The sequence below is a fragment of the Cupressus sempervirens genome, chromosome 11, assembly GCF_028749045.1.
Source record: "Cupressus sempervirens isolate cs-2001-9-10 chromosome 11, ASM2874904v1, whole genome shotgun sequence".
Classification (NCBI taxonomy): Eukaryota; Viridiplantae; Streptophyta; class Pinopsida; order Cupressales; family Cupressaceae; genus Cupressus; species Cupressus sempervirens.
Window position 1 is genome coordinate 51,973,134 of NC_143128.1, and position 12,656 is coordinate 51,985,789.

At 31.1% G+C, this 12,656-nt stretch overlaps 1 protein-coding gene across 1 annotated transcript in view; it reads left to right on the top strand.

Annotated features, from left to right (window-relative positions):
* The first annotated feature begins 5,310 nt into the window (after window positions 1-5,310).
* Window positions 5,311-12,656, top strand: part of LOC149528198 (disease resistance protein Roq1-like) — an 89,139-nt gene continuing 81,793 nt past the window's right edge. The window contains exons 1-2 of the mRNA XM_089809960.1: window positions 5,311-5,422; window positions 5,683-5,800. Coding sequence (XP_089666086.1) covers window positions 5,772-5,800 — 29 coding nt within the window. The 5' untranslated portion in view covers window positions 5,311-5,422; window positions 5,683-5,771. The remainder of the gene's footprint in view (window positions 5,423-5,682; window positions 5,801-12,656) is intronic.

Here is a 12,656-nt window from a genome sequence, read left to right on the forward strand (position 1 = left end):
TGAAAGTTTTCAAATATGTAAAAATCTAATCATCTCTGCTTAGATCTATATTTATCCTTTTATATCTCACCATGGTGAAAATGATATCTTGAAAATTAGAGCACCAAGGAATTCACTAGGCAATGATGCCAGTAAAATGGTGAAGAGGTGGAGTTAAAGAGAAATCAATTATGATTAATTAATTAATTAAACATCAATTATAAAATCCTTAAGAACATAATCATGGATCATAGATTGTGAAATTTTGGATGCATGTGATCATTTTGTATATTTGATAGAACCAGTGGTTCTAAGAATTTTGAACACTTGGGACTCACCTGGCTATGTAGCCAAGAAGATGGGTGATGAAGAGAGAGATAGTAATCATCAATAATATGAATCAGTACCAATTATGACAGAAAAATGTTAATCATTTTTAGTATAAATTAATTAATAACTCATGCTTAAATTGTTATCTCCTGCTGCCAAGTTGCATGTTAAAATACCAGGAATCCTAGTGGATGGCAAGATGACCCTTATCTATTCTGAGTAGGGAGGGCATTTCTCATTAGAGATCATGTGGGGATAAGATTTGGTCCCAGGTTGGGTGGTTAAGCCCTTGACAATGTTTCACCTCTCTCCAAGATGTCAGTCATGCGTTAGATAGAGATAAGCTATACATTCAATTATTTAACTAAAATAGTTTAGGTATCAGAAGGAAATGAACCTAAAGCACTAAATTGATGGAGTAATGAATAGAACCCTAAGTGATACAGTGGGCTCAGAAGCCCTAATTGAATTGCTGGTATCAAAAACCCTAAATATAATTTGTGGTAGCGAAAGCCCTATTTGAATCAACGGTATCATAAAGCCTAAATGAACTGATGGCAAACCATGCCCTAATTACTATAGTGGTATATGATGCCCTAATTTTAAATATAGTTGTATTGAATTGTGATCATCATTTCATTTTGATATAGTAGTTTTTAGATGATAGTCCTCATGTGTAATTGTTATAGCGTATTCATGGACTAACCCGAGTGGTTGAAGAAGCATCCCTAGTTTGATTTCGATCTTAGTTTTTTGAGGTATGTGGTTTTCAATTTCTGTAGTAATTTTATTTGATGTTACTTCATGTTTTTAGTTAAGAAATTTTTTCTAACTGATTTTAATAGTAAATCTTATTCACATGAACATTAATGATAAAACTATCTTCCTATGAAATGAAGTAATAATTGTATTCTTTGAGTATGATAGATGTTAATTTAAACCTAAAAAACTAGATGTTACATATGGTATTAGAGCCCTAAGTGATACAATGGGCTCAAAATCCCTAATTGAATCTGTGGTAGTGAAAGCCCTAATTGAATTAGTAGTATCAAAAAACCCTAAATCGAATCTGTGGTAGTGAAAGCCCTATTTGAATCAATGGTATTAGAAGCCCTAAATGAACCGATGAAAACAATGCCCTAATTATTATAGTGGTATATGATGCCCTAATTTTAAATATAGTGGTATTTAATTGTCATCATCATTTGATTTTGGTATAGCATTTTTTAGGTTATAGTCATTATGTGTAATTGTTATAGAGTAGTCATGGACTAACTCGAGTGGTTGGAAAAGCATCCCTAGTTTGATTTCAATCTCAGTTTTATGAGGTATGTGGTTTTCAATTTATGTAGTATTTTTTTTTTGATGGTACTTCAAGTTTTTAGTTAAGAAATTATGTGAAACTAATTTTAACAATAAATCATATTCACATGAACATGAATGATATAACTATCTTCCTATGAAATGAAGTAACAACTATATTGTTTGAGTATGATAGATGTTAATTTAGACCCAAGATGCTGGATGTTACATATGGTATCAAAGCATTGGGTTCAATGCTGAAACCTTGGGTCCAACACTATTTTTGAGAAACTAAAATTATAAATGTTTAAAAAGATTTTTTTTGCATAACAGATATTGCAATCAAAATTGGAAAAATAGACTTGAAAATCTTTCAGAATAGCTAGGAAGGCTAAGATGATATAAAATGGACAAATGCATAAACTATGATATCATAAAGATGAAACCTAAATAAGAAGATAAAAAAGACTGGCAAGTCGAGTGGTGGAGATCGAGTTTTTCAACCCAAATTTTGAAATCCTTGGCCAAGGTGGAATTAGATAGATTTTCCAAATAGGTGATCATTGTTGATTTTCAAGATGCTTCAATTATTTTGGGGAATAATTGTTGGGATTTCAATCCACCTAAATACTTTGATGTTTGGATTGATGAACATCCCAAGGAAGGCATTCTAATAAGTTAGAATGAGTGAGGGATAAGTATGGTTTATGCCGAGGCTTGCACAATCTAGAACAGTTTATATAATCTTAATAAAAAGTTATCTAAATCCATCATGATGGATAAATAATTCTTTATGCAATTAATGATAGAAATAAATTGTTACCTATTTGAACTTAAACTGAATGAAAACAAAACTGTGAACCATGATGCTTTCTGATGTTGATTAAATGACAAGAACATTATTTTCTCCAGTAAGGAGTAAACATGCTTGCATAATTGGAACTATCAATGCTTGTTTACAAATGTAAACTTTGATGAGATGGGCATGGAAGCCTAAATCATAGAAATGGAAAAGATGAATTTTCAAATAATTACACATGAGAATCTTATGAAAAATTTTAGATGCTTACGGTCTTGATTTGATGATCTTGCATAGTATATCATGTCTTTACCCTTTTGACACATTTCTATACATGTATAATATTCATGATGTTGATTTTACATATTAAGCTATTATATTCTATCATGAGATGATTGTTCTAATGAAATACTATGAGACGAACATGAGGACCGAAGTCACATAAATGGAAAAACATGAATTCACTTACCTATTCCAGGTGATCTATAAGTTCCAAGGATGATCTACCCAATAATGAATGCCATATGCCCAATGATATGTATAAGTGATTTAAATTATGATCAAGTTATGATCTAGAACTTGCTAGCTGAAGAATTTCAATTTTGAATACTTAACTTACTTTGAGTCATTGAACCCTGAAAATTGTCTTAAATGAAGATATCAATATGGAATCAAACTAATGATATGGTGAGTATCTATATGAGTATGAAAAGGAAATGAAATATAATCAACTCAAATGATGCTAAGACAACCATCAAGTTATGATCTAGAACTTGCTAGCTAAAGAATTTCAATTTTGAATACTTAACTTACTTTCAGTCATTGAACCCTAAAAATTCTCTTAAATGAAGATATCAATATGGAATCAAACTAATGATATGGTGAGTATCTATATGAGTATGACAAGAACATAAAATAGAATTAAATCAAATGATGCTAAGACAACCACAAGTATGATAAAGTGAACTTAGGTTAGTGCATGTTTAATTTTATGTTACCATGCAAGTATTTTTCTAGAAATGTTAAAGTAAAAATGGATCTTTCATCTCGATTATGATTTTGATTCTAACTCAATTGAGAAAAGAGATGATATCACAATGTTATATATATCTTGTATTTGAAATATTCTTTTAGCATCTAAATTGCAAAGGATATTGAGGACGATGAAACACAAGGGGAATGGCACATTACCTTCCAATTTTTAAAATACTATTTTATAATGTTCATTACAATTTCAAGTTCATCGAGGATGATGAACCACTAGGGGAATGATATGTTACATCCCAATTTTTTACCTAATTTAAAATGTAGTCTTTGAGGTTCACATGAAGTCAATTGACAGTTTAGTTCATTATGATCATAAAAAATGGTAAAATGGTTAGTCGTTATAATTTCAAAGTGAGGATTACAAGTTAGTTGATCATTTATCATGAATTCATGGAATCGAGAAGATGGTTAACCGATATGATTATTTATGATTAAATAATTTAGTATGATAATATAATTTAGCTATGGAGAACTTCCTTGCAAGAAACATATTGAAGGGGTGAAAGCATTGTCAAAAAAGAATTAGGTAGGAGCGTCACCATCACTAGGCAAATGTGTAGAGGACCTTGCGACTTGAAAAAAGATATATTTGTGGGACTTGCATGAGTTATTTAAATATATAATTTAATTAAAATAATTTGGTAAAAAATATAAAGTACATCAAAAGATTTTAATTTATATTTCATCATATTATTTTAATAAATATTTATAAGCATGCATATTGATATAATATAAAAATGATTTGGCACCATTATCATTTAATAATTTAATAGAGTGATGTTTAGTTGTACGTTATAATAATATTAGAGTTATAATAATTGAATTATTATAAATTTCAAGTTATAATCTTCCAATTCTTCTTGCCAAGTTCTTATTTTTCTTTTATTCATTTTTCTCTTCATAATCGATTTAATAATTGGAATCCCAATGATCATCCTGAAAATTCAAATAGATTTTTTTTAACTAAAGGAAGCCGTAGAATCAGGCTCATCTCTATATTATAGACTCTCATAATCATATCACACACTCGCATTCTATTCTGCCTTCGAATTATTCACTGCCAAATCATCCCTCTTCATACGTTGTCACGGGTCACAGAACAGAAATTGAAGACAACCTTCCAAGCGCAAGCCTTTCCAGATTTTAATAAAGGAGTCATGTAAGGCATTGCCGTAACATGGGTTTCTTGTATTCTCTTTTCATGTTAAGTTCGATGCATATAAAACAGAATGTATATATATATATACATTTTACCGCTGGATTCTCTGTTTTTATATTTCATAAGTATAACATTAGTAGTATGGTATCAGTGACACCGAGTCCATAGCATGATGTCTGCTGATTGTTATGAATTCAAAAGATAATAAATATAATCATTCTGCAACATAAAATACTGATGTAATCCTTGGCGTGGAAGTTTTCAAACATGTAAAAATCGAATCATCTCAGCTTAGATCCAAATTTAACATTTTATATCTTACCATGGTGAAAATGATCTCTTAAGAAAACATTTCAAAACATCAAATTTTGACAATGTACATAATTATTATTATATATAACATTTTTGTCATGCAATGTGGAAAGTGGTTCATTATTTGTTAGTCTGACGAGCCAAGATTGCAACAACCTAAACTCTTCCAACCAAACTATAATGAGGTTAGGACGCGATTAACGCAATTTCCTTTGACAAATAACAATACAGTGTACATAATTATTATTATATATAATATTTTTGTGATACAATGTGGAAAGTGGTTCATTATTTGTTAGTCTGACGAGCCAAGATCGCAGCAACCTAAACTCTTCCAACCAAACTATAATGAGGTTAGGACGCGATTAACGCAACCTCCTTTGACAATTAAAGGTAGAATTTTATCCTATGAAATTTTATTTATGTTTTTGGCCCTCTGGATTTCATGGAATTTGATCTATTTTCTTGTGGCCTATGTTTGGTGCGTTTGTCAGGTACTTTATAAAGTTTCATCTATTTTATTAAGCTGCTCAGGAACTCCTTAAAATCTTATCTATTTTCTTGTACCACTCAGAGACAGTAGAATTTTATCTATTTGATTGTGAAATCTTATTTATTTTCTTCTGCCCCGTGGAAACTTCCAGCAATTTAGCTATTTTCTTGTGCTATTGAAGAATTCCATAGAGTTTTATCTATTTTCTCGTGTACTTATGGAAAACGTTTCCCTTGCTATATGCAAAATGTTGATCAGCAGCTCAGGCTTCGTTAGAGCATTTCGAGAGTTAATTTGCATGAGCTGAACTTGGGGGAGAATCCCGACAATGGAGGTGGCTGAGGGAGAATATGACAAGAGCGGGCTTAAAAAAGACGAGGTACGGTAAACTAGTTCTGGATACAGCTTTAGTACTTATTGATTAGAGCTTAGATACTTATGGCTTAGAATATCATGTGTAATATTTTCCCATTCAGATTCATTGTTTTATTTTAAAAAATAAAAATATTCTTAGATATTATTTGAAGATTCATAAATAATTATAGTAAAGGTTTAAATAGGCCTATTACAAATTATCGACTTTCAAGAACTAATATCAAAATGTTAAATCAGTAAAAATTATAAAGATTGAGGATAATCTGACTTGTGATCTTCCAAGTATGATTGGCATCGCAAGAAAATGTTACTAGAGTCTCTCCCTCTTCAATCATCTTATGATTAAGAACTTTTGGGTCACCTTTTTTCATATGGAACATATGAAAAGATTGAAATAACAGAATTTTCTTGGATCAGTCAAGAAATAACGCCATCATTTCCCAAATTATTAAACAACAATCTAAGGTAAATATCAATGCTATTACCTTTGAGAAATGAAGGTCAAGCAAGAATTAGAGTATAAAAAAAATCCTCTTAAATATCTATTTGATTGGTATAGTAAAAAGAAAACTGAAGGTGTACCTAAGACACTCCTAGGAACTTTTAGTTGAGGAAAATATTAGAAATTGGAAAGTTACTTTTATTGAAGGTTTCAACAAAAGCTCCAGTATTGGATCAAATAATAGGACTGGAGCTATTGGTTCTTGACACAAGATAAAGTGCTTCAAACAATTAAATTATGACAAACACATCCTTAAAAGAGACTCAAAGTTATTAAAGGATTACTTGAAAGAAACTGATGGATGTACTTAGTACCTATTAAGGGTAGGTCCCCATGTGACTACTAAGCTTATTTTGGGTAGTATCTAATGTTCAACTTTTTCAGGAATAATATATAGAGTTGGTGGTCCCATGGTTCTTGATGTTTGCTTCTTTATTTCTTAGTCGACATCTAAAATAGAATGTTTAAATTAAAAATTTAATAATAAATTTTGTAAATAAGTTTCTTGAAAAAAAATAGGAGATAATAAAATAAAATAAAAAATATTATGCAGTCATGTGTCTTTTTTCTAAATAAGCACATATTCTAGCTACACATTTATTTAAATTTACACAGAGACATTGAAAAAGTAGGGATAGATTCTAACTTATTTCTTTCCCCATAGTAAAAAATTGACATATAGTTGCCTGATTTAAGTACAAATTGTACTTAAGTAGCCGCATGGGGACACTAGGTAAGTATCCTTGAGAATGTAAAAAAAATCTATCTACTTTTAAGAGATATTGATGCATCAACTTCTAGGGAGTCATAACTTTTGACTAAGGATTTATTTGAATTGTTGATTGAGCTCAACTCGATAGGTGGCCATTTCAACATTTTTTTTAGGAGCCTAAAATTTCATCTTAACCTCCCAAATTGAGGTTTTGTATTTTTTGCCAGTTTTTTAGAAAGTTTTTTTTCATAAATCTGAAATCATACTCTTGATTTCATAGATTAGTTGGAAATTCATCTTGCCTTAGTTGGGAGATTTCTTTGGGAAAAATTGGTATTTGTAGGATGAATTCTGAAAATTAAAACAAAATTTTTCTTTTTTTATAATTTCCAAAATCCATCCTACAAATCTCAATTTTTCCCAAGAAAAGCCCCCAACAAAGGCAAGATGAATTGCCAACTAATATATGAAATCAAGAGTATGATTTCAGATTTATTTAAAAAATAACTTTCTAAAAAACTGGAAAAAAATACAAAAACTTAATTTAGGAGGTCAAGATGAAATTTTTGGCTCCTGAAAAAATTGTCAAAATAGCCACCTATCAAGTTAAGTTTGATCAACCATCCAAACAACTCCTCCTCACGTGACCACCTATAAAATTTCAGCCAAAACCCATATCTGAGTCAAAACTTATGACTCCCAAAAGTTGATGCATCAGATAGGATGTTAGCCATACTATAAGGGAAGGAAATCATATTGCTAACCTTATGACTAATCTAGGACTTGCCTTTGAAGATTGACACAATATTCATTTTGAATAATTGGTGCAGAGGCTTTAAGAAATCATTGCTAATGAGAGAAAATGTATGAATCCTCAAAATATTTGTGATGGAAATTTTATTGAGAATTATTATGTGGATGATAATCAATCTAGTGTGGAACTCTAGAGATAGTATGTTGGATACTTATCAGCTAAGTTATTATTCAATTGAAAACATAAGACATTTAAAGAGTTATAATTGCATGCAAATGAATGATTATCCAAAAAGAAATATCATCTATTATACAAATGATAGAAAGTGGGACACCATACTAAATCCCATTAGGAAGGGAGATATATTTTAACTCATTCGCATAAGTATGTAGATGGTTAAGGTGTTTTAAAACCAAACCATCCTAATGTATGAGTATATAGAGTATCAGATTAGCTAGTAGCAAAGTACGATATACCACTCAAAAGGCATGGGGATAGGATAATCTCCAAACAAAATGTACTAAAGACAAAACAAAGTCAAACTTTTTTTTGCATAGTCATGAAAATATAGTTATTTTACTACAATTTTTTTGTTGTTTTCAACTACAAACTATGTAGATCATGAAGATCAAATGCTATTAATTTTTTTGGAAAAATTCATGATGTTTTCAATTTTTTGAATAGCCACATCCAAAGGCATGTCGGTCCAAAATAATGATAACACTATTAGTGACTAAGAAATTGATAAATTAATATATTTTGATTAATTTTTTATGTAATTTTTAAATTTATTATGAGCTTTTTTCATAATCAAATGTAAAATTGATAAGAAAATTATTTTAAAATTAAAAAAGTAGTTTTTTTTTTAAATACACAAGAAAAGACAATAATCTTTAAGAAGGTGGTCATATCTCAAGGATAGAATAGTTTGTACACTTTATTGGTTGCCAATAGGAAGGTGGGAATATCTCAATGAGAATTTATTTTTTGAAATAAATGGTTGCATCAATCTTGATTATATCATTGTTAATTGCATCAATCTTGATTATCACACACCAATTAACTAATTGAAAATTTCTTCTTTATATATTGCCAATCATGAGTATGCTCCCATGCAGTATTGCCCAACAAAAGAAGATAACCTTTGGGATTATGCTTGAATTCCAAACATATTTCTAGTCCATAAAATCTACTAGATAAACCATAGTGTTGTAGGTATATTTGACACCAAACTCCCCAAAGGCAATCAAATCCCAAACAATAGAATTCTTGGTAGAGAAGGATGGAATTTGCATTCCTTCCATAATACTTTTTAGCCCCTGGATTAGTTTCAAAACTGAGATAATATGGTCATGTTTTCTCCATTTCCCATAGTTATCAATATAGTTACTTATCCATGTGCAAAAATGGTTTAAATTCAAGCATTCTTCACCAAGAAATATTGGGTCACTACTACATTTGATACCAAATTACCATGATAGGTCTGTCAAAATTATGGCATCACAACCTATCGTTGTTGCAATTCTAACAACTTGCCATTAGAATTGTGATGATGATAGGTTGAACTACATCATACTAATGACAGACCTATCATGGTCATTTGGTATCAAATGCAGTAGTAGGTTTGGAAAGCAGGATCACGACTCCATTTGTCTTCCCAAAATATGATAGTGTTCATATTCCTAACTACCCATCTCTTTCCCTTCCTCAAAAGAGTTTAGTTTTTAACAATGTTTTTCTATATTCTTGATATAGTTGAGTGGTTTTAGAAAGGAGAACCTCAAATGTATTTTTCCTTCATAATTCTACACCAATATGCTACGTTCTAAGTCAACCTCTATCCTACTTTAGCCATATGCACTCAATTAAGATCAATAATTCTTCTAAAGTTTAATGCCCTTTGGTACTTAGATTTGAAGATCTTCTCCCAGGACATGAGATTTATCCTGGATTTCTGATCTATTTCCTAACCAAAAAATATTCTGTTGAATTTTCTCAATAGTATCCCTAATTTTTCAATAAATTTTAAATAAGGATAAAATGTGGATAGTTATACCTTGTAGGGAGGTTGAGAATAATTTAAATTTTCCTGTACTATTATGAACCTTCCCTTCTCATCCAACCAAATTTCTCTACATGTGCTATGTTATCAAGTTCCAAAACTAGAGAGTATCCATTTGGTAATTTAGTTCCCTTATAATTTAGTTACACCAAAGAATAGTGTGAGTATTAGAAGGGAATATAAAATTACATTTTGTTAACCATAAAAGAGGTTTTGAAGAGGTTGTAAATCTCATTCAAACAGATTTTGAATGGATTCATAATCAAAAAACAAATAACTACAAAAAATAGATCACAAAACCTAGTATATGCTTGCCATCATGTCCAACATATTAGAGTATAAGATAAAAGGAATACAATTCCAAGAGGTGATGAAATGTAACTTGGAAGGACAGAAAGGTGACTATCAATGGTATGGGATTTGAGATCTCTAAGGAAACCATTGTGAGGGTCAAAGAATTTAGTATGGAAGGAAAGAAATGGAGGAGATAGGCTAAAGTCAATGAGGAAGCCAGTTTGAGGAAATTTTTCAATCTCAAGGAAGAACTAATGCGAAAGCTTAGAGGGTTTTCACAAGAAGCCCTCCCTAAGCCTTGGCATGCCATCTGCTATGCATATATGTGGTATATCACCTTGGAGGACCACTTTCATGTAATCTATTATTACCACTTCCCTAATTTGAATTAGTTTAGGAATCTTGATAATATTTCATTCATGTTTCTATTATTGTACTCGTTGGAAGATTATTTTTGTAAGGCTAGGAGGAAATATGATGAGGGTAAAAATTTCTACCTTATCCATTAGGATCTTATCAACAAACTGTATATTCAACACCTAGCCTAAAACCTACCTCTTTTAGTTAACTCTCTAGCCTCTACCACCCCCCAAGACTCCTTGGACCTAGGCTCGATACCTCACCACAAGAAATTCAAGAAAACCCTGGCTTAGAAGTCAAAATGGACCCTGAGGTTAAGATAATCCAAATAGAGTCGCATTTAGATACAAGGAAGGGTACACAAAGCACCAAAATAACCAATAATTGTCTTTGGTTAGAAAAATTTAGGTCTCACCCCCCCGCCCCCCGCCCCTAAGCATGATTCCACCTCTAAGTCTTCCAATAGTGATGCCAAACCTACGAGAAAGAAGAGATTGCCTTAGGACAACAAGCCTACACCTAGCTCTCTTAGCTCTTCCCATATCTCTTATAGCTTGGAGGACACCCTGACTAGAATGTGTGCAGGAGGATATCATTTCCCCTAGGACAGAAACCAACAAAGATGTTGGGAAGAAAGGGAAGCATAGTCACAGTAAGGCCAGACTGGAAAGGTTTTAGTAGTCTTTGAAGGACCTAGCTAACAATCAAATTGGTGTTTGCCAGAGATTCAAAACTTTGGTAGAGTTTTCCACTAAGGTCATGCACTCCACTACCACAATATTATACTTCTTGTAGGTTAATAAGGAGGAGAAGGGCCTGGGAAAAGCTACTAAGACAACCTCATCCATCTATGGGTTTCTAGCATAGGACTGGCTAAAGACCATCCTAGACAAACTAGTTAAGGTGGAAGGGTAGGATAGAGAAAAGGATGTTCTTGAAGAAAAGGAGGAGGAAAAGCAAGACAAGAAGAGGGAAGCTAGCCTTGCATCTGGTCTTGGAAAAAACATTTAGATCCAAGACACATAAAACAAATCAACTAGAACGTGAATGCAATGAAAGCTTTCAAAAGAACAAGAATTATAGAAGGCTTTAAAATTACAAATTATGAATTAAAAATAAAAGTAAATAATTGTATGAATGTTTTTAAATAAAATTGATTATCATGGATGATTGCAATGAATGAATATATTAATTCTTCAATGGAAATAAATTGAACAATTGTCAGGATATGGATTATAGATCAGGAGTAAAAGACTAGTGCCTAATTAAATGGGTAATCAGAGTCAACATTATTAGTTGAAATGTACAACTTTATAAAGTTCAATATATTAAACTATAAATAATTTTAATAATTCTGACGTGATAGATCAATTATATGAATGCAATCTAAATTAGTCTAAAATGCACTTTAACTCTTGCAAAGACAAATTAGACATAAATATGGAAACAATAAAGTATTTCGCAATATTTAAGTTTATCTAATTTAAAATGCAATAATGATCCAGTCCACTTATCCAAATATTAAAATGTTTATAGAAAATAATAAAAAACACTTATAAAGGACACAACTTAATAAAAAATTAAACCTCTGATACAAATAAATTAAATAAATACGTCTTACTGATCCGTAAATAAAATCGTATGGGAGACACTCCTCACAGATGATCCATCCAATACAACTCGACTCTAGACACGCACAAGAATTCAATCGAAAATCTACCATCGACAGGCTTAGTTCAAAAATTTATTTCTCTACTAATTAAAAGAATATAATAGATCATAAAATATACAATAGGTAAAAAATAAAAATATGGATATGAATTGTCTTCTCTCCCCCTTGTCATTTGACATTATATACATTTATAAAGGTAAAAAGGTTGCAAACTAAAAGACACCACTCTTCACAATACCTAATCACAATATATAACTATGTGATAATATTAAAGAAAGAATTTTAGTAAGATGAAGATTAAACTTCTGATGCACCAATTTAACCTAACATTTCTGGCAAAGACTATAGTTCGAGAAAATAATTTCCTCTTCCTAAAGTGAAGTATTTTATCGGCATGGTGAAACCCATAGAGACTTGGACACTTAGTCCCTTACCTATGTGTAAGTTCCACATCTTTTTGAACTTCACACTTTGACTCCCGCTATTTTTATCCTTTCTATAATT